At 35.9% G+C, this 23,779-nt stretch overlaps 1 protein-coding gene across 1 annotated transcript in view; it reads left to right on the top strand.

Moving 5' to 3' along the window:
* SLC2A13 (solute carrier family 2 member 13) overlaps positions 1-23,779 on the top strand; it is a 309,333-nt gene that overhangs the window by 36,632 nt on the left and 248,922 nt on the right. Inside the window, exon 2 of the mRNA XM_019736318.3 lies at positions 10,735-10,894. Within this exon, the coding sequence (XP_019591877.2) occupies positions 10,735-10,894 (160 nt within the window). The remainder of the gene's footprint in view (positions 1-10,734; positions 10,895-23,779) is intronic.

Here is a 23,779-nt window from a genome sequence, read left to right as displayed (position 1 = left end):
ACGCATTAGAGCTGATTGTCCGGCTAGGTCTTATTTTTGGAGAAACACGGTAGGTATATTTGTCATCTATTATTTATCTGTCATCTATTCATCTTTAGGTGAATCACTTTTCCTCATCATTTGTCAGATAATTGGAAATCACTACTTTTATTCTGGCTGTCAGTGTCTCAAAACTGCTTGAACAAGAATAAGAAATAATGCCAACATTACTGCCAGCTAATTTGTGCCAGAGCTTGGTTCTGTTGATTGAGTCAGAGCTGCCACTAGACCTACATTTAGAGTGAAGAGATGTTTATAAGCCGTGGAGAGTAATACAGGGGCTCATTTTAATTATCTCTTGCTAAAGCCGCCTTAGGAGAGATGGTACTGCCCTTTTAATAGGCTTGTTCATTATTTGTCATATCACTTTGAGTCTAATTTTAGGAGTACTACTAAGCCATAGTTATGGCGTCTTGCTTATCACATTTCATAAATGGTAAGGATCAGTATATTCTCTTTAGACCCTACAAGAAGAAACAGCATTGTAAAATGTTGATAAATGTTTTACCATGATTGGTTGGTAACATTTCAAAGAATCAATTAAAAAATATTTTGAGTTATGTATACATTCGTGGTGTACTGGAGAACAAAATATGAAATTTGTCCATTAAAATAATTTTGACTGTAAGCTAAAGAGAACCTAAAGCTTTTCCCTTTCTCCTTCACTTAATTCCCTTTTATCATTAGTGAGACCTAGCTTTCTTAAAGCCAGATGATACATAACTAGAGCTCCTAAAAGCAGACTTTGTTTTTCATTTTAGTATTGTTCTTTCTTATTCTTACCATAGCTCGTTAACAGACTTTTTCACTTTCTGTTTCAAAAGTTTTTGGAAAATAAGTAGAAAAAGTATTCATGTAGAAAATCATTCCCTACTTTATAGTAATAAAATAAGAGGAAATGGAAGTTAACTTGGCTATGTTCCTCATCAAACATCTAAAATTTTCTTATAGATTCCCATGATTACCAAGTGATTATTATGGGAAAGTACATTGTATGTCATTGTTTGTAGACCTTAAAAAATATGTTCCTTTTTCCCCTTCATTTTTACTTGGTAAAGATTTTTCTACTTATACTGATTTTTAAATGTAAGCATCATAGGAACATTTATATGCTCTAGGTGAAAAGATAATATTAGAAGAGCCGGGAAAGATAATATCTGTTCGGTGGCTTATATGATTTTTACCACTTTAAAAAACTCAGAGGGCAGCGTAATTTTGTCTACTTTTTAGAGACACAGGAAATCATTGATAGAGATCTTTGGTAATGAAGATGGACATTATGTTGCTCTAAGAATCTATGCCTCTTTGAACATTAAAAAATAAGTAGAAAAAAATGTTTAAATTATTAATAGTGTTCTAACCAAGTAAAATGTTTAGCTATTGTTACCAAGTGCTGGAACAGAAAAAGACCGGTTAATGCTTTGAAGTGGTTATCAGACAAGCCAAGAAATTCCATCTATCTAGCTCCAGAAATGTGTTAGTGAGAAATGAGAAAAGGCAGGAGCCATAAGAAGAATGGTTGAGCGAACACTCAGTGGTTCAGGTATTTAGCTAGCTTACCAATCAGTCCAAAGTGAGGAGCAGATTGTCTGAGTGGTTTATACTGAAACTTATCAATTTTTAGAGTTTTTGTTGGTAATCTTGGAGTTGATTTAGAGGCTATTTGAAAAATAGTAGATGGGTTGTTTATCTTCTGATATTTACTCTTCACAACAGGATTTTCTAATGTTATTTGGTTATGAAATTATACACGTGGACGATACAAAATACTTGGATCACATTCCCCCCTAGATGTCTGCAGTTTTTGCTCTACAGTATTTCATGGTGCCTGGTTATTATTTTGTAGGTAAGCTGTTTTTTTCCCTTCTGCCCTATGCATTAAAAAAAATAATGATAATTAATTTTTGTTAACTGTGCAAATCAGAAAATTTCCCAGGATGTGTCTAGCTGTTACTACCTATCTCTGGGCCTACTTATTTCTTTTATAATGGTTTCTTTTTTAACAGTATCTTGTGTCATTTTAATTTCCTTTACTTTCCATTCTTGGAGAGCATCTCAAATTGATGTTCCACACTGATTCAAATTTTACACAGCTTCATTTCTGTTATTTACTGTCTCCAGTATGGTGTTTACTTCTGTAATTATTTGCATATTCCGCTAGTAAATTTTTAGTGTTCTTGCAGTCCTTCCTTACCCATTTCCCTGTTTAGTTTCATTGTGTTGTGTTTTAATTTGAGCACGTTCCCTCCTTGTGGCTCTCTGTTCCTGCTTTTTAGGCAAGGGCAGACCTTGTATTGAAGAACAGCTTAAACATTTTGGAAGATGTGTGTTCATATATTATATTGCTATGTCAATATTTCCTTTAATGATTCCTTCTATTTTACTTCTCAGCCTTTAATATCTATTGCATGAATAATTCTACAACCAAATTCTAGCCCAGGACTTATGCTGTACACGTTTCTTGTGTATTTTATCTATACTTATTCAGTTACAATTTATATTTAGATGATTCACAGCCTTTTATCCCCTCTTTAGTTCCACATTGTTTGTTGTCCTTAAACATTTACCTTTAGATGTCACATAGAACTAAATGTGACAAAGCACCACTTATGTTCCTGTGTACTGAATTCACTGCCTTGAGCGAAACATTGATTTCTTGTTAACCTTTGTGCATTCCATTTGTGAGGTGTAAAAACATACTGCTTCTGCAGCATTTTATACTGCTATCTTTCTCTTATAACCTCCAAAATTTAAGAAATTTCTTACATATGTATGAATTTCTTGCCACCTCTCCCATCAAGAAATTCTTTCCTCCTCTGTTCTTTTCCTGCCTCTTCCTCTGTGTGTTCCAGGAACATTTCTTTCCTCTTTATCTGAATACTGAAATATTATACTGTTACTTTAAAAGATCTTGTACTACAAGAGTACCAAACCTACATGTATCCAGGTATTCAGGTTATTGTATATGGCTACATAGGGATGTGTCTTGTTTGGCTGTTTTCTTTGGCCTATAGAGTTTGTTGTGCCTTAGTTGTTATGTAATCAGCATAATACCTTATATCTTATACTCAGTCGGCATCTATATTCATGGTACCTGCTTAGCTTATGTAAGAAGTTTGAGATCCCTTTTTGGAAAAGAGTATTTAAAGAGAAGGAAAATATTCACAATATAATGAGTTAAAGCTACAGACTTATGGAAAAAATACTGCAAATTATAACCAAATTTCAATAGTGGTTATCTATAGGTAGAGTGATTTTTCCTTACCTTACTTCTTACCTGTAGGTTATTCTATTTACCTTAATTTTTACCTATGGTTTCTGAATTTTCCTTAATGAATAATGTTTTTAAGTATTAAAAACCAATCAATTATAGTTTAAAAGGATATGGTTTTGTATACACATCCCATAATACTAATCAACAAGGTCTATGCTTGATACTTAGGCAAGTTATATTGCAGAAGATATGTGAGACAGGATCATGAATGAGCTTGTAGTCCTGCTTGGAGAAGCAATGTGATTCAGTCATACTGAGAAGTTACCGGGAGACAAGGACATGGGCAGATCAATAGAATATTCTCAAGTAATATAAAGGTCATTTAGCCCATGAGAGGCTGCACTGAGTTGCAATGCTGATGACATGTTTGTTGTGCTCTGTTAACTTTTAAACACCATAGAACATTACCTCTGCTAGTTATCCCCATAGATGGAATCTTTCTTAGAACCTGGCTCTTCTGCTAAAGGCATTTTGTGTTATATATATTTTCATCACTTTGGGACTTATTGCTCTCTGAAGTTGCCCAGCAGTTTTTGTGAGTGTCGAAGGCCTTATTTTTAGGTAAAAAACCAAAACCAAAAACTAAAGTCTAGAATGTTAATAACCTGGTAACTGTAGATGCTTGATTACTTAGAAGAATGCAGATATACCCGGCCTGGACAGGACAGCAAAACTGAAACAAATGTAGTGAGAGATACTGTTTGTTTAGACAGATTCTCCTTCTCTTTATTAATATTCTTTAGAAATCATGGGGCAATAATTTATAAAATGAAATTAGGACATCATAATCCTTCTTGTTCAAGAAGCGTTATTATTAAAAGGTAGCTTCATGTGCTTCTGAGAAGCTAATTAGTTGCTGTCTGGGTTATCATGCTGAGAGGCTGCTGTGATTCATGGGTATTTACCCATCGCAACAGGATTTTCTAATGCTATTTGGTTATGAAATTATTTATACTTCTGACTCAGGGCTTTAAAAGGGCTTCCAGCAGTTTTTGAAAGGCAGCTTCTGCGCTCAAGAGCGTTTTGTGCTGTTCATTGGTGAATCAGCTTGGCAGCATGAGAGTATGAATCGAGTTTTGCTGTGTTGTCTGAGGCACAATTTTCTGGTGAAACTCCTTGAGCCAAATATGATAATGCGTTTTCATTGATGTAGACCTTTTATTTTGTAAGAAACAATCTTTGCTTGTATCAAACTTTTAAACACTATTTAGAAACAATACCAACACAGCTTTTGGTGGTTATGTTTACTCTAATATGCCCTTAACAGGAACTTGTGCCACTAAATTCCTTATGTTAATTTTAAGTCATAAGTTTAGTGTGATGATTAAGAATTTGTTTTTTTTTTTAATCAGACATTTATTTTATTTGATTAGTGATTGGTATAGGGGAGAAAAACTTTTTCTCTACCCTTCTAGGTTCTTTTGGCTGATCTAATAATTAAATTGTCGTAAGACAGATTAACAAGAGAAAATAACCAAGTTTAATTGCATACATACATATGAGAACCCCATATACATGAGAGAATCAGAGACCCCACATACATGAGGGGTTCAGAAACAGAAAGTTAAAATGAAGTATATATGACATTATGAGCTTAATGATGAGGTAAGGCATCTTGGGGCTTCAAAGGGGAGAAGGTCATTTGAAGGACGATAAGAACAGATGTGCAGATGTTCAGTAATTAGATGTTTACCCTGCCCTATTGTTAAGTCATAAAAAGTTATTTCTGGTAATAACTCTTAATATGGACAAGGCCCTTAATTTAAATTCTTTTAAGGGAGAGGTAAAATTTCTCTTTAACTCAAGGTCTCAATTGCTGTTAGCTCAAAATAAATCACATTCCAAAGTGGCACATCTCAGGGAGGCCTGTTCTGAACCCCTGAACCCTTTCATTGGAATAGGGAAAAAAATCTAAAGCTCTTCATAGAATCTGCTAAACTTTAAATATCATTAATTGCATCCATTTATGAAGCACATAATTAATTTTGGGTAATTTCATACAATATTAACTGTCCTTTATTAGAACAGTGAGCTTTGTCTAAGGACAAAATTCCTTTGTTTCTCTAAAGTGGAAAGGAGATTTTGAGGTGACATAGTTTTAATGTGCAAGGTTTTTCATAAGTGGGTGTCATGCTTGGAAATCCATAAATTATGGTTTGCCTGGGTTGTTGTTTTGATTACAAGGTAGGTTAGCAGGGTCTGCAACATTTGCAAGTTGAACGGATGTGAATATAGTGAACACGGAGTCTACTACTCTTCCTCATCATCAGCATTCTTTGATCGTTCTCCATTTTCACAAAGCAGTTTTATGGATTTAAACTTATCTAATTCGAAATTATACAGTCAATCACATTTAGTTTTCATTTTTCTGAGTAATTCATCTGCACTCTTTAACATGTCACCTGGTGGCAATAAGTCACACAGCAGTAATAGGGGCAGGGAAGAGATCAGACCCTCCTGCCCCTACTTAATATGTGCTAACTAAGTTAGTGAGGCCAAAAAGGAAAGTGTTTCTGAGAGATTTCCAAAGTGTCACATTCTAAACAGGCATGGCACTCAGTCCTGGAATGTCTCATTACAAAGATTAGGGGACCCAAATCGGTGAGAACTACTTTGATGTTAACTTCCTATGTGACTTTCTGAAAAGCTCTTCTTGTCTGTCTCTGAGGCTGGATTTCTTTACCTTTCCTAAGGGATAATGAATGATTATCTGTCCCGCCTACCCATCGATAGGATTACCTTACATAATAATGCAAAATGGTAACATAAAAAGACTTTAGAAATAACATAGTATTCAAGGATAAGGCAGCAGCTTGCTGGTCATTTCGTTTCAGTTTCTTTCTCCAGAATTTCCTGAAATATTGCAATTTTTCAGAAATCGGTTTTAGGCATTTTTCTCATATTCCATTTCTGAGCAATCTCCTCCATTCCCATGATTTCAGTTATGTGCCCCAGTCACACAGAACCATCTTCTGAGCTCCAGGTATTTGTATAACTCCCAAGCCCTGCCTGGCCCAGCCTCAGTTTAGAGTTGCATTTAAAGAAATACAGTTCAGTAACTAAAAGCAATTGAAAAGTAGTACTACTTTTGTGTCTAAAGAATCTAATAGCATGTGCATTATACCTCAGCAATATTTCTTAAAATCGGTTACCTCTCACATTCCCAGTCAAGTCTCAGTCAGTCCCTGTGTTATAGGCTCCCATATTTTTCCATACTGACCCTGACCCTCTCACTCACAACTCTGTCCAGTCTTTTTTCATTTGAACTCCTGACAAACCAGATCTTTGACCCATGTTTTTATCTCCATATTTATTTTTATTTTTTTTTGTCTAGCGTGAAAACAGCTCAAGAACTAGAAGAACTAGGCTGACAAAAACCAGATTTTCCCTTAAAGATGAGAAGGAAGGAGAGATTGGTTATTTTGGCAAAGACTCTTATTGGATAGGAGAAGAGAAAGAGGCTGGGGATATTCGCATGTAAATAATCTATATTCTCAGCACACTTATGGAGTAGTCTACTTGCTGTCTACTTGTATATTTCACAGAGCACCTCTGACTCTACCTGTCTAAAACTTGACCTTATTATGGTGCACCCAAAGTTGCTTCTCCTCCAAAGCTGCTTCTCCTCCAAAGTTGCTTCTCCTCCAGTGTTTCTGACCTTTGTACAAAGTACCCGTCAGGCTCCTAGTTGCTTATGCTGGACATCTGAACATCATCCTCGAATTCTTCCTCTCCTCATCCTTCTCAAGTTTATCCAAATTCTCCTTGGCCTAGATACAAAATACATAATCATAGGATCTCTCCTTTTTACTCCATTTTCAGTGCTGCCACGGTATTCTTTGCTCCCCTGCAGTCAATTTTCCACACTCCAACCAGAAGGATCCTTTAGAAACATGAACCTGACAGTGACTTTTCTTCCTTTAAACTATTCAAAGGTTTCTGAGTACTAAATCCTTCATATAGCTTTAAGATTCCCTGTAGTCTGGTTGGTCTCTGCCCACGTCTCTAGAAATAGCACCCCTTGACAGGATGCATTTCTTCCTGACTCAGAGGCCTTTCTCTAAGCTGATCTTATTCTCTAAAGTATCTCTCACCCATCACACCCCCATCTAGCTTTAGCTTTCTCATTCACCTGATCTCGGCTTAAATATGACATCATCCAAGGCTTTTCTGAATCCCCATCCAGTGCCTTTGTCATAGGCTGGTAGTCCCCACACTTCCCGTTTGGTGAGACCCATCCCACTGGACGTGTAATTGCTTGTTCAAACACATTTGGCTGAGCAGCCCCTAAGCTCCATGAGGTAGAGGGCATGTTTTTCTTCTGTAACACTCTATCCCCTGTGCTTAGCACAGTGCCCAGCTCAGGTCAAGTATTCATTCTATGAACGTTCACTGATAAATAGATGCTGCTTCCATGATTTGTGCTCTGTCTGCCCCTCCCACCCTCTCTCTACACATAGTCTGCCTCACACTTTCTGTGTGACCTCTGGGAAAATACTGTCATTTCATATTTTCTTAAGCTCATGTTCTACTCTGCAGAATGTCTGCACTGCCTTTCCTTGTTGCCACCATGCTGCCAGCATGCAGCCGTGTCAGCATCAAAAGATGGGACTCAGTGTATCGCTGTACTGTGACCCTTACTATGTTACTTTGAAAGTTTTTGGGTGCATGTTTTTGTGAGTAGGGATTGTGTGTGGCTGTCTTTAGGGAAGGGACCCTATTTTATTATACTCATCCTGATAATCCCAGCACCTAACACAGGTCAAACTGAATTGGAAAAGCCTCATAGCCAGAGATATAATAATAATAGAAATACTTGCTGATATTGTTGACTACTTTCTGTATGCTAGGCACAATTTTAACGGCTTCGTTCTATTAACTTACTGAGTTTTCCCATTTCCTATGAAAGAATTACTTTTATTCTTTCTATAATATAGATGAGGAACTGGAGACTCAGAAAAGTTAAGTTGTCCAGACTTGACCAGCTGGTATGTGGCAAGGCTGGAATTTAAACCCAGAGCCTCCCCTCATCTGTGGTGGTCAGTCAATCAGTTTCTATGAAATATCTAATAGAGCATAAGCAGTTGTAACAGTGCTAGCACTCATTAAACAGATCTTTTTTCCAATTTTAAATCCAGTGAGTCTGTCTTTTTATGCGTATAGTTCTTCGGTCATTTCCCTCTGTCCATTATCTGTTACTTTTTAGTGTCCTGTTTATTTTCAGTGATCAAGCTTTATAAGGGCCTGGGGACATCTCTGCATTTCCTTTCAAGTAAAAATCTGTGGGCTTTGTGGTGAGCATGTGCTGCCTAAATCCATGGTTCACATATTCAAATCTGTGGGCTAGCCACTGAATAAAGATCTGTGGCTAAAGAGAGGAACTGAATTCCTCTTTACAGCCAGACCAAAGCAGAAAAAGAAGTCCAAATGATCAATTACTATTGCCTGAGTTTACAAAGTTTAATCGTAAAAGAACTAAAAAGAATAAACAAGTAACTTGTCAACATTTGCTGCAAATGCTTCCTGTTTCCAAGTTAGGTGAATGCCAATTTAGGGTGGTCTGTGCTATTATATTAAGTTGATTAGCAGTCACATGGAAATTTTCAGCTGTTTAAGTGATGATTTAATTGTAGAATATTTGTACTTTGTCTGCTAACACATGCTTATGATTTTATGAAGCTCATAAAATCATGAGATGCTCATAAAATCATAAGATACTTTTCCTCATCACCACATATGGACAGGCACTACGTAACAGTGGTGAAAACTAAAGAGTGTGTGGTTCTGAGACTTAGTGATCTGACTTGTGCGCACACTTAATAACTACTTACCAATCGTTCTACACCAATATAGTGAATGTTCCAGAAGCAGATATATATTACTTAAATAAATCTTGTCTATCCATTTATTTATTTGCTTTCCTCAAATATAGAACAAAGAAAATAAAAATGTATTTTAAATAGCTGACATTGGAGATGACTGGGGCTTCAGGAGGGAGGGAGTTTAGTTTACAGAATAAGTACCATGAAGTCTTAAACATTTGGTAGAGGTAGGCCTCTCTTCCTGCCTACCTAAAGGAAGGTCGGTAGTGATTTACAGCACCAATAAACAAACACAACTCAGTTAGTGAGAAGCACAACTATTACAGTTACTGAAACTAGAGAGTACTGTCTCTTGTGGTCCAGAATGTGGTCAGTAGTTCCTTCAAAAGACCTTGTCCAAAACACAGCAATAGGTGTCTCGGTGTTACTTCCTTCCATACAGGCATCGTACTCTTTGGCATCATACAGATCAATTCATTAAAAGCAATACTATGTGGATCTAGTATACAACCCACTGATGTTCTGATTTCATCTAGATATCAATTTATAGTATCTACAGATGTAAAAATATTAAATTTTCTTAGGGAATCCTGCTTAATTTTTTTCACTGAGCTATTGGTAAGTCGTGATTAGGTATTAGTTGTAGGTTAAAAATTGGAAGCAAGCTACACATGGCCAGCAGGGCCAAGATTTTCTTCAAGAGATAATTTTGCATTGGCTCAGAGTTGTGTACCATAGAGCTGTAGTTGTATGCAGGATCGCCTGGAGGGTTTTTATAAGACAGGCCCATTTCCCACCTCTGTAGTTTTCTAGTTAACTCTGATGGGTGAAGTGAGGGCATTTTTATGAAATAAACAAACGTTTTAAGTGGTTCTAGTGATCAGTGGAGTTTGAGAACTGCTACCATAGATTATGCTGCTGATTTTAGATTTAAAAAAAAATTTAAAGCAGGTATTAATCAAATGCACCTTAGCCATAAAACCATCTATTTTACAGTGAAGATCACCTGTTTTTGAAAACGGTCAATTCCCAAAGTACTATTCATTGTGAGCTACTTCTGAAGTGTACACCTAGCCAATTGAATAAGATGATTTAATATATGGATTTCTTATTAGTATATCAATTAATAGTTTTGATGTGTCTACTGGAAATGATGAGCTTGAATAGTAAAAAGATATTCTGAGCTATTTTTTTTATGTTCACCATCATCTAATTACATTTCTGTACAGACTAAAATATTTTAATAATTCTATAGAGAGAACATTTTCCTATTTTAGCCCTAAAGTTATAAAGTTATAAAATATACTTATATGCCTTCTAAAGTGGTATGAGATGTCTAGAGGTACTTCATTTGTAGGCTTTCAAGTGATAATATGAAAAATGACACTCAAAAATTGGTGTCTCACATACATTTCTTATCTGCAGTGGTCACTAGTTATATATAAACAGTCATTAAATATGTGGTAAACCTTTGTTTAAAGTAGAAAATTAAGCTCATGTGTCTTTGTGTGTGTGTATGTCATAATCTAGCACTAATATCTATAACAACAGGAATCTTGAATAAATGTCTTATGTTTACTTTTCATTGTTTCTTCACAGGCATTGCTTCTATGACAGTGCCAGTGTACATCGCCGAGGTCTCACCACCCAATTTAAGAGGTCGATTAGTCACCATTAATACCCTCTTCATCACTGGAGGACAGTTCTTTGCAAGTGTTGTTGATGGAGCCTTCAGTTATCTCCAGAAGGATGGATGGAGGTCTGTAAATAGTTCTTATATTTAATTTTCAAATAAATCATGATTTTAGGGGATGGGATAAAAATTGAGAAATGATAGGAAAATGTAACTGGGTATTTTGAATCATAGCTCATGTATAAGTGGGTGGCATTCAGCAAAATTGGAAGTGGACAAGACGTTGACATTTATTTTAATGACAGACAAGGAAACTACCATTGAGAATTGATTTTTGCAGGTTTGTTTTTTTTGTTTTTTTTTTTTTTTTTTTTTTTGCATTTAGGTGACATTTCTCACACTGTATGTAATCTTTTGCAATATTTGTTTAAAAAAATGAATACAGCAATAAATATGCATGTAGTTCTTGAATTGTATCAGTGATGAGCTGTTTATGAACTGCAGATAAAACTATCATCCTTTTTGGATTTAGGAGGCTAAATTTAGATGTCAAAGAAAACCCAGTCATTAAAGGTGTAGACTTAGTTTTACTGTATAAAAAGATGTTACATATGTAAATTTAAAATACATAAATTATTTCTTGATCATTATTTAGCTTATTTTGAATCAAAAGAGATGACAGATAAAAATGTTTTTAAAACAACTTCAAAATATTTTCAAACTGAATATTGTAAAAACAAACTTCTTATATTAAAGCTTAAAGATGGGGCTCTGAATTTTGATATCATACTTTATAGTATTCCTTTTTTTAATTAAAGTTTATTGGGATGACCATTATTAGTAAAGTTACATAGATTTCAGGTGTAAAATTCTGTATTACATCATCTATAAATCCCATTGTGTGTTCACCACCCAGAGTCAGTTCTCCTTCCATCACCATATATTTGATCCCCTTTACCCTCATCTCCCACCCCCCACCCCCCTTACCCTCTGGTAACCACTAAACTATTGTCTGTGTCTATGAATTTTTGTTTCTCATTTGTTTGTCTTCTTTTGTTGTTTTTGGTTTATATACCACATATCAGTGAAATCATATGGTTCTCTGCTTTTTCTGTCTGACTTATTTCGCTTAGCATTATAATCTCAAGCTCCATCCACGTTGTCACAAATGGTTCTATTTCATTCTTTTCTTACCGCCGAGTAGTATTCCATTGTGCATATATACCACAACTTCTTTATCCATTCATCTATCGAAGGACATTTTGGTTGTTTCCATGTCTTGGCCACCGTAAACAAAGCTGCAGTGAACATTGGAGCACACGATCTTTATGTATAAATGTTTTCAGATTATTAGGGTAGATACCCAGGAGATGGATTGCTGGGTCATATGGTAATTCTATTCGTAATTTTTTGAGGAACCTCCACACTGCCTTCCATAGTGGCTGCAACAGTCTGCATTCCCACCAACAGTGTCTGAGGGCTCCTTTTTCTCCACAGCCTCTCCAACACTTGTTATTATTTGTCTTGTTGATGATAGCCATTCTAACTGGGGTGAGGTGCTATCTCATTGTGGTTTTTATTTGCATTTCTGTGATGATTAGTGATGTTGAGCATTTTTTCATATGTCTATTTGCCATTTGTATGTCCTCTTTGGATAAATGTCTTTTCAGGTCCTCTGCCCATTTTTCAATTGGGTTGTTTGTTTTTTTGTTGTTGAGTCGCATGAGTTCCTTGTATATTCTAGATATTAGCCCCTTATCGGAGGCACTGTTTGCAAAAATCTTCTCCCATTCAGTTGGTTGCCTCTTTAGTTTGTCGATGGTTTCTTTTGCTGTGCAGAAGCTTTTAAGTTTCATATAGTCCCGCTTTCACTGCGTCCGGAAAATTTTGGTAGGATGTATTTTTATTCTCATTTGTTTCTATGTATCTTTTGATCTCTCCTCTAATTTCTTCTTTGACCCGGTCGTTCTTTAAAAGTATGTTGTTTAATCTCCATGTTATTTGTGTTTTTTCCTGCTTTCTTTTTGCAGTTGATATCCAATTTTAAAGCCTTGTGATCAGAGAATATGCTTGGTATGATTTCAATCGTCTTAAATTTGCTGAGGCTAGTTTTGTGTCCCAACATATGGTCTATCCTTGAGAATGTTCCATGTACACTAGAAAAAAATGTATAGTCTGATGTTTTAGGATGAAGTGCTCTATGTATGTCAATTATGTCCATTTCATCTAATGTGTCATTTAGGGCTGCTATTTCGTTATTTATTTTCTGTTTGGATGACCTATTCAAGCTGTCAATGATGTATTTAAGTCCCCTAGTATAATTGTGTTTTGGTCATTTTCTCCCTTTTGTTCTGTTAGTAGTTGCTTGGTATATTTTGGTGCTTCCTGATTGGGGGCATAAATACTGATGGCTGTAATGTCTTCTTGTTGTATAGTCCCCTTTACCACTATGAAATGTCCATCTTTGTCTCTTGTTACCTTTTTCACCCTGAAGTCTGTTTCATCTGATATCAGTATGGCTACACCTGATTTTTTCTGGATACCATTTGCTTGGAGTGTCAATTTCCACGCTTTCACTTTGAATCTATGCTTATCCTTGTAGCTGAGATGTGTCTCTTGGAGACAGCATATGGTTGGGTTTAGTTTTTTGATCCAATCTGCTACTCTGTGCCTTTTTATTGGTGAGTTCAGTCCATTTACATTTATGGCGATTATTGATATGTGACGATTTCCTGTCATTCTATCTTTAGTTTTCTGGTAAGACTGTGTCTACATTGTTTCTTTGCCTTTCTGTTGTTGTCTATTATTTCTGTGTGGCAGTATTCTATGATTTTCCCCTCTGCTTCTTTTACTACAGTCTATATTTCAGTTCTGGATTTTTTTTTTTTGAGTGGTTACCATTAAGTTTATATAAAATAAAGTTTGATATTTAGAGTATTCCATTTTCTTCAGCATGCTTACTTTCTCCATTCCCATATTCCGGTTCAGGCCTTTGCTGTCTCCCTTTTTATGTTTTGGGTGCCACAAATTGTCCCTGTTGATGGTGGTCGAATAGCCTCCTTTAGTATTTCTTGTAGTGCAGGTCGTGTGTTAGAAAATTCCCTCAGCTTCTGTATGTCTGGAAAGATCTGTATTCCTCCTTCATATCTAAAGGATATCTTTGCTGGATATATTATTCTTGGCTCATAATTTCTGTCTTTCAATAGTTTGAATATTTGGTTCTACTGCCTCCTGGCTTGTAGAGTTTCTGCTGAAAAATCTTATGATAATCTAATGGTCTTTCTTTTGTAGGTTACCGTCTTCTTTTCCTTGGCTGCCTTGAGGATTCTTTCTTTGTCATTAATTTTTGACAGCTTCAATACGTAATGTGCCTTGGAGAAGGCCTGTTGGGGTTGAGGTAATTAGATGTTCTATTTGCTTCTTGGATTTGAGAATCCAGTTCTTTCCACAAGTTTGGGAAGTTCTCATAGAGTATTTGTTTGAATATACTCTCTGTTCCCTTCTCCCTTTCTTCTCCTTCTGGTATGCCCATTGTTCTTATATTGCTCTGTCTGATGGAGTCAGAAAGTTCTTGTAGAGTTCTTTCATTTCTTTTAAGTCTCAAGTCCCTTTCTTCTTCCATCCATGTCATTTCCATGTTTCTATCTTCGATATCACTGATTCTTTCTTCCATCTGGTCAACTCTACTACCTAAGCTGGCTATTCCATTCTTCATTTCTTCTATTGAGTTCTTAATTTCCAAAAATTCTATTGGGTTCTTTTTTAAAATTTCAATCTCTTTGGTAAAATGTTCATGTTTTTCTTTTATTGTGTTTCTGAGTTCATTAAACTGCCTTTCTGTGTTTTCTTGCATCTCGTTGAGTTTTTTCAGAACTGTAATCTTGAATTCTCTGTCATTTAAGTTGCATATTTCCATATCTTTAAGTTCCTTTTCTGGAGACTTTTTCACTTTCTTTCTGAGCTGTCTTGTTGCCTTGGTTATTCATGGCAATTAATGATTTATTACTTCCCTTCCTAGACATCTACAGGAGTGGGTTCTGCAATAGGTTGATAGAAAGAGGTCTTTCTTTTGTTTTCCAATACATGTTGGTAGAATGTTTTATTTTCTCTCTGACTGCAGCCTTTTTTTCTCCCTCACATTGTAGTGTTATATTTTCCCTGAACTATTCCAGCCTCTCACACAATGGTGGGATTCCCTGGAAGGCAGGCTTCTCCTCTGTTAACAGTTTGCCTGGGTCATAGGGCACCGCGTGCCCTATGTGGGTATGCGGAGAGCTTTTGAAGTTCCAAAGCTCTTCCTGCACTGGAGTCAGAGCCCGTGTGTTTCAGCAGTTCTGTTTACTCCTTCAGGGATCTGTCCAAATAGGTGGGGTCAGGGGCGTGGTGAGTTGTGAGAAGTGACCCAGAGCAATGGTGGCACCACCACCACAGCCATTCCTGTTTCCACAGCTCCCTCCCCTTTGCCGGAACTAGTTGGGCTGTGAATCTGTGTCTGCGGACCACAGTTCTCAGAACTGCAAATATTCTGTTCTTTTGATCTGACACTTACTGTTTCGCTTGTGGCATTGGGCAGGTGGGGGCGGGGCGAGCTCTGGGAGGGTAGCAAGGGGGTGGCTAGTCTCAGTGCCTAAGGCTTCCATTCTCTGCAGCAGTGAGGGCTTAAACCTCCGTTTTCAGCCTTCTTTCCTCAGTCTTTGCTCCATGGTCTCTGCCAGGAGCGTTGGGTTCATCCGTGTTATATGCTGTCCCCTCAGCTCTGCTAGGGCCATAAGCGGAGCCCTAGCACTCCGAGTTCTTCCCTCTCCCGCAGGTGTGGTAGTTCCAGGAAGCAGCGAGGTTGGAGCACTGATCTAGGTCTGTGTCCTGCGCCTGCGTGGCTCCGTCTCCATACTTCTCCCTTCCCTCCTCCCCTGCTTGCACGATTTGCCCACGTTTAGGTGAATTCAGTAGTGACTCTATTTGTCTTTCCTGTCTGCTGTGCAGGGAGTACTTTGTGGAGTTAAAGTTGTTCAATTTGTTGTAAATTCCAGGGGAGATTTCCAGAGGCTCACCTCACGCCACCATTTTGATGATTTCACTCACTTTATAGTATTCAAAACAATGGATTCATGTAATTTTTCCCGGGAGATTTTATTAAAAGGCACAACAAGTCACACAGTGTTCTTTAACTTGATTTCTTGCTAACATTCATTCCAACAAATATTTATTGAGCATTACTCTACCTAGGTCCTGGAGATAAAATACTGAACAAGACAGACTCTAGTACTTATTTGCATGTTGATTACTGTATTGCTGTTAAATCTTATCAGTTTAAGAAAAAGGGTTCAATGCCACCTGGATGTAGGGGATTAAATTTCTGTGTAAGCACACAATAAATCATATGGCTTAAGATGAGCCATTAAATACTTAGGCCGAAATTTTATTAAAAGTCATGTGAGAAAACCCATTGAAGCCACTTAGGATGTCCATTTGTCAGGACCATTAGAGAGGACACAGTTCTTAAGAAGCATTACTGGGTAGCTTAGTCTGCCAGTGTTGCTAAACTGTGTTTACCTTTGAAGGAATGAATCTCTGCCACAGTGAGAAATTCCTGGAAAAATGAAGAAGGAAATTTCATCTTTTTTTCCCCATGCTGTTGATGAACAGAAAGAAGGAAGTGATAACGGTTATGAGCATAACATGATATTTTGAGTCTTTTTTTGAAGCTCAGTGGAAGTCAATTAATCTTTCAACCCCATGTCTTTAAGAAGATCTAAATCATCTATTTACATTTTCTTTAAAAACTTATTAATGTAACTAATACAGAGATAACTATATACTTTTATTAAAAATGTGTTTTTAAATGGAAATGTAAAGTGCATAAGCCATGTGTTTGACTTAAGTATAGCAATTTAGGTATCTTTTCTCAGTACTGGTTAGGAAAGAGAGAAAAATCATTCAGTAGTAAAAATAATTTATTAATGTGTTGTCCCTGTGTAGAAGTGGAGGTCTTGGGACAAGTGTTAAACCACTTTTCAGAGGCAGGGTGACATCGTTATAGACAGACCTGGATTCACATTTATTTTTTACCACTCATTGGCTACTGCACCTTGAATAAGTTCCTTAGCTCCTGGGAGCTTCACGTTGTCATTGTAAAAACTGGGACCAAAAATTGTTATCTTGTGAGATTGTTGTGGGATCTGAATTAATTATTATATGTAAAGTACTCGGCTCAGTGCTGGGCACATGGCAAATGCTCAGTAAATGATGAATCACATTATTATTTAGTGTTCTGATGAGTGAATAAAGGATGGGAGCTACTATAGGTAAGTTATAATGTAGGTTCAAGGAAAACATCCTATGGCCTGTTTTCTTTATCAGTAACGATGGGGCTTGGGGTTGATATGGCAGAGACCTAGGGAAAAAAATTGTTAAATGCTTCTAGCTGCTGTAGAAAGTATAGAAAGGAAAAGCCTTATAGACAAAAACAATTTTTCAAATAACCATGGGATTCCAGCTGAAGTTGGAGCCATATATGTGCAGTAAAGCCAAAATTCATGTGTGAATTTTTCCCACAATACTGGAGAACTCAGGGGTGAGACAATAAAATAAGAGGTGGAAAAACTAATTTGGGCTGGCATTCAGACCACTGCATTAACATACCAGACTGCTTTAACCTATTCATTGTTTGTAAGAATACACATTTACTTATGTATACATGCAAACATGTTTTACTTTTTTTACCGGTGAATTTTCTGTATATTATTTCCTCTTTCATTATTTAGCATCCTTATTTACTTATTTACTTACTTATTTAGCAGTAAGTTTACCTCATCTGACTCCTGGGTTAATAGGAGCATGGTTACAAGTAAATAGACTGAAATGGTACCTTAGCATTAACTTTAGAATTGTCAGCAATTATATGTAAAAAATAATTATGGTAATTTTTACAGTAGTGATCTGATTAAGACATACAGAAGATGAAACTGATTAATCAGACAGAAAAAGTACTTAGATTTTGATGTTGTTGAAAGACTAACTCACCTTTTGTGCCAGATGGGTCAAGTTTCTGTTCTCTTATTGTTTGGATGTCATAGAAATAAATTGTTTTCTGCTGAACTGGAAGATTAGTTTTCCCAGACAAAAGAATTGCCAGTAGAAGATTGAAAAAAGTTGGTATTTTTATAACACTTGCACTCTAGTGTTATAATACATTTTGTGCTGGGAAGGATGTCATCTGGTTTCATGAGGAAAGGGGAATAAAGATTTTGAAGATAGCATTAAAAATTAGATTTTTAAAAACAACTTTATTGAGATATCATTCACATAGCATTCAATTCACCATTTCAAGTGTACAATTCAATGCCTTTTAGTATATTCGCAGAGCTGGGCAGCCAGCACCACTATCACATTTAGAATATTTTCGTTACCCAGAAAAGAAACTTTGCACACTTTAGCTATCACCCACCAACTTCCCAGCTCCTCCCAGCTCTAGGCAACGGTTAATCTACTTTTTGCCTCCATAGATTTGCCTCTTCTGGATATTTCAGATATAAAGATGGCAGAGGTAGTTTAATAGTTAGTATTAATGATATAAAGTTTTATCACTGGTTGTGCTTTTCTGTGCTAATATTTTTTAATGTTGCTTATTGAACATAGTGAGATTTACTCACTACACCTCAAGCAAACAAAGGTTTTTTTAACTGCTGTGTTAAAGCCTGGAGCATAGGCAGGCCCTCAATATATATGTGATTAAATGAATGTAACCATCACCACAGTGATCTAAAACACATCTGGGCGTGCCACTGCGAAAATGCTTCAAAGCCTCCCCATTTCCTACAGGAAAAAAAAAATTAAGCTCTTTATCATGGCTTGCATCCCACATCATGTATCTCATCATTGAATCCTGCTTTACTGGAGTTTTGTAACTCATTGTTGCCTGCCTCCTTCCCTCCTCCTTTGTGCCTATATACTCTATATACCAATCATAGCTTGCTTTTTCATGTTTCTGGATTGTTTTTCTTCTGCTCACTTTACCTATCATGTCTTCCTACCCTGTCCTGGTTTACTGGTCTAAATGCTGTTCTTTCTTTAAATCTCTGCTTGTATGTCATGTGAAGCTGTCTTTGTTCCTTTGTTCTCTCATGAGACTTTGTACATAGCTTCAATTTTATACTCACCATATTATTTTAAACCTGTTATTTATTTGCCTGTCTTCTCTGATTTGCTTTCGAGCTCCTGAATGTCATTGACCATGCACTCATTTTTAGATCTAGGAAAGGGCCTGGAACTTAGTAAATACTCAATAAATGTTTATCGAATTGAGCTGAATTGAATGGGCTCTAGGGAACAGACTCTTAACCAAAGTAAAAAGATATTACAAACCAAAGACCAATTCACTAATTTATGCTGAAGAATACTTATACTTCATAGATAGCTGAAAAATTAAATTATTAATCATTACTGTTTCTTATTGCTTTAATATCAGAGAAAGAAAATAAGTTTCTGAGTCAATGAAAATTTCTGTCTCTCAAAATAATATACGTCTCTTGGCCCCAGAACACTCTTTGTCCTTCTCTTTTGGACAGAGCTGATTTCAAATAAGTTACTCCTCTATTTATAATTACATAAACCATCATATGTAATTTATATTAATAAGAATATAAATTACATGATGGTTTATATCTTTAAAGGGGCTAAATTATTCTCTTTCATGTTGAATTTTACTCATTTTTTCCCTCAGATTTAATTTTTTAAAACTAGAGTTAGTTTAGTCTACCTCACGAGCCTAAGCACCAACCATTTGTTAAGTGTCTGAGTGTGCTAGATATTTTCATCATTTACGTGATGCTTTTTTATGTTTTTTGTTTTGTTTTGCGAAAGAAGTAAAATTTGAGATAATATGTGTTGCATGATAAGCACAAAGTGTTAGTGCTAGCAACATCTGTTTGAGAGATTTTTCTGGAGTATCTTCAGGCTAATTTATCGACAAGGTAAGACTTGTGCTGAGCTTTGAAAAATCATTGGGGTTCATGTAGATAGAGGTAGAATTAGGGGGTGTAGGCAAGTTGAGGGCAGGATCAGGAGGCTTGAAACTGAAGTGGTGATCTACACAATAGGTTGGAGCCAGATTCTAGAAGTCTGTGAATGCGAAGCTACAAGTTTTGAACTTTTATGTACAGGCAAAGGGAAGCTGTTATTTTTTGAGCAGGGCATACCATACTCTGAGTCAAAAATTAGTATAACATTGATGCCCAGAATTTATTACAACTCTTGGTACTTGAATGGTTTCAGGGAACCATTATATATGAAGCTGCTGCCGGAATACCTGTGAGGTAGTGAGGTGATTCTGTTGGAGACATCAGTTAGTATGGAAATCATTCCATCATTAAAAAAAAAATTTTGGCATCTACTGTATACTGCTATTTTGCTTCGTACTAGAGATAGAAAAATAAGAAATGTCCCTGTCATCAGGCACCTCACAATCTAATGAAGGGAGAAACTTTTCATAAGCATGTTAATTAAATGAAAGTGTTATGGGAGCTCCCAGTGGGATTGCATAACTTAGCTTCACAATGGAAATGTATTTGAGCTGAGTCTTTTATGAAGGGTTCCAGACACAGTGATGGAGAGGGATATTCTGGTGAAATATAATTTTTAAAAGCCCTGTAGTATGTAAGAGCCAGTTGCACTTGTGCACTAGTGAGAAGTTTAGAGCAACTGTAAGTTGAGGGCCATGATTAATATCTGGGAGTTTGAGTGTTACATGGAAAGGGTAGTCTTCAATGGATGTGAATAGAACTTTAAATCCACTGCACTCTCTTTAACAATGCATTGAGTTTGAGCTTTTTAATTGAAAGACTCAGAAAATATTTTTTTTAAATAATATTACTTTGGAATGAAAAAATTAATGAGCCTCCCTCCCCCATTATATTTTACAGTTAAAAAAATGTCAACAAGATGCTTTTCAGAATGATATTTGAAAGAGGGTGGTATCCCTGAACAAATTTATGCTGAGGAAAATGTTCTTACAATTTAGTGCTAATAGATCAGTGGTGTTTGGTTCTGTATAAAATATAGACTATGAAGCAGTCTGTCTTAAAAATATAAGTATACAGTGGCCGTTTTAAGAAAGACGGATTTGATTAACCACCTTATTACAAGTAAATACCTTAATGCTGAAGATATTTGTAATTTTGTTATTGACAGATTTGACACCTGGGAATGTTTATCATGAAAGTATCATAGTATAATGGGAGGAATAGGTTTCAGACTTGCTTTAATAGCACATGAATTAATTTAAGCTCTAATATCCTTATGTGGCTAATGCTTCAGCAATTGTACAGTGTTATTGTTAGGATCAAATGAGTTAATGGCTGTGAACATATATACAAACTCTTAAATGCTACTAGATATTGTTTGCTATTATCTTCAGAGATTGTAGATTGACTCTTTATATCTTGCATCTAAAGCTGGCAATAAAAATTGCTCTCACGTTTCAATTCTCTGGATTTCTAGGTAAAACATATGGTTTGCTGATGAGAGTGGTTTCTTATAAAACTAACATTCCCAGAAAATAACCATTATAACCATGAACAGAATATAAGAAACTATTTAAGACATTGGAGAGGTCCAACTCCAGGAGTAAATTGGAACTGAAGGGGATTTGATCCTTGAATTGAGTGGTTCGTGGTGAGATCTACATTTATGTTTTTTTTCCCTGACGGCAACCCTCAATTCACGATGCTGGGCAGCTAGGACGTAAGCAGAAAAATACAGTTTTATTGGCTTGTGGTGTCAGTGGCTCAAGTTTGTGGTGGCCAGAGCAGCTGGAATTTAACGGGGAAAATCCAGAAAAGGAATGATGTATAGATGAGGAAGCCTCCAAATTTGAATATTAATTCACCCCAAATGTTTTTCTGACTCCTGAACTATGAATATACAGAAGAGATTCCATGGAGCCTGCAGAAAGTTAACAGTTAGAAGATGGTAAAAGCTGAGAGGGATATTATTTCTTACCCATAGGAGTATTTGGACATATTTGGACTTTGAAACCTTCCAAGTTAGAGAGGCCAACAACTTGAGCTTTCCAGTAAAACCCTAGGAGGACCATGTGTTAGGAGTGAAGATTTTGTTGTTCGTATAACTAAGGATTTTCCCTAAGACCAAGCCAAAACTGAGAGTCACACTAACCAAGCCATTACAAATTTAAGGTGCCTGATAGAACAATGTCAACATTCTTTAGAAGATGAGAATAAATCTTGAATCTCTACGTTTTATTATTTATAATACACAGAACATACAAAAATATTAGAACAGATGACCTAAAATTAATAGAAAAATTGGTCAATATAGAAAGACTTCAAGATGATATAGATGTGGGATTTAGCAGATAGGGACTTGAAAATAGCTATTATAAATGTGTTCAAGGATGTAATGGAAATGATAGTCATATAGAGTAACCAGATGGGGAATCTCAGAGAAATGCAAACTATAAAAGAAAAAAGAACCAAATAGAAATTCTAATACTGAAAGGACAATACCTGAAATTAGAAATTAAAATCTAAAAAAATTTAACTGAATGGGTTTAATAGCAAATTGAAAATGACAGAATATAGGATCTGGAAACTTGGAGACTGATCTATATCTATCACCTAATCTGAAACAGAAAATAAATGTGGAAAGAAATAAAAGAACCTTAGTGACCTAGAGTACAACATTGAGTAGTCTTATATACATCTAATTAATACCAAGTAGTCTAATATACATGTAATGGAAGTTCAAGAAGGAGAGAGAATGGATCAAAGAATATGTAAAGAAATAATGGCTGAAAATTTCCCAAATTTGGTGAAGATGTTAATTCCTGATTCAAGAAGCACAATGAGTCCCAAATAGGATACATACAAAGATGAGCATACCCAGGCATATCATAATCAAATAGCTGAAAAAGAAAGATTTGGAGAAAATTATGATCCAAGAGAAAAAGACACATCCCTGAAGGAGAACAGCAGTGCAAGTAATGGGTGACTTTACATTAGAAACAATGGAGGTCAGGAGAAAGAAAAATGTCAACCCAGTAGGAAAATATTCTTCAAAAGTAGAGGGAAAATAAAAACATTTTCAGTAAACTAAAATTAAGAGAATTTTTCACCACCCAACCACCTGTGTTATAAGAAATGGCAAATTCTTCAGACTAAAGGGAAATGACACTAGATGAAAGCTCATCTATAGTTAGGAAGAAGAGCACCAGCTGTCATAAATAGGAGGCTAAATATGAAGGGCTTTCGTTTTTTTCTTCTCTCAATTTTTTCAAAAGGCATATGTCTGTTTACATTTAAATGTGTTGTGGGATTTATAATATATGAAGCTATAAAATAGATGAGCACAATAGTGAAGAAGTTGGTGGCAGTAAATGGAAATTATACATGTTTGTGAAGAGTTAACAATATTTAGGTAGTACACATGCATGTTTTTATCCCTAGAACAACCACTAGAATATATTATAAAAGGATAGAGCTAAAAAGTCAATAAGAGTTAAAATGAAATACTTAAAATACTTGGATAAGCTGAACAAAGGTAAGAAGGGAAGAACAGGAATAAAGAGCAGATGGGACAAACAGAAAGCAAATAGCAGAATGGTAGACTTAAAACCCAATTATATCAACATTTACATTAAATGTAAAAAATTACTGTGCACAAAAAGCATGACACAAGTCTATGGTGTCTAAAAGCGACACTTTAAGTATAATGCCATCGATAAGCTAAAAGTAAAAGAATGGAAAAAGGTATACTATACATATATAAGAAAGCTGGTGTGTCTGTATTAATAATGACAAAGTAGACTTCAAGACAAGTGGTATACTAGAGATAAAGAGGAACATTTCATAATGATAAAAGAGCAAATTCACCAGAAATAATAATACAAAGTCTGGAATTTACCTAATAAGAGAACTTCATAATGCATAAACAAAAATTAGCAGATGGTAGTTGAACAGCAATGTGAATCTTAATGCTGCAGATTTATACACTTAA

This window comes from Rhinolophus sinicus, chromosome 1 (genome assembly GCF_057876585.1).
Source record: "Rhinolophus sinicus isolate RSI-liver-muscle chromosome 1, RSI-T2T, whole genome shotgun sequence".
Taxonomy (NCBI): Eukaryota; Metazoa; Chordata; class Mammalia; order Chiroptera; family Rhinolophidae; genus Rhinolophus; species Rhinolophus sinicus.
Note: the sequence above shows the minus strand (reverse complement) of the source record. Positions and strands in the feature narration are given on the sequence as shown.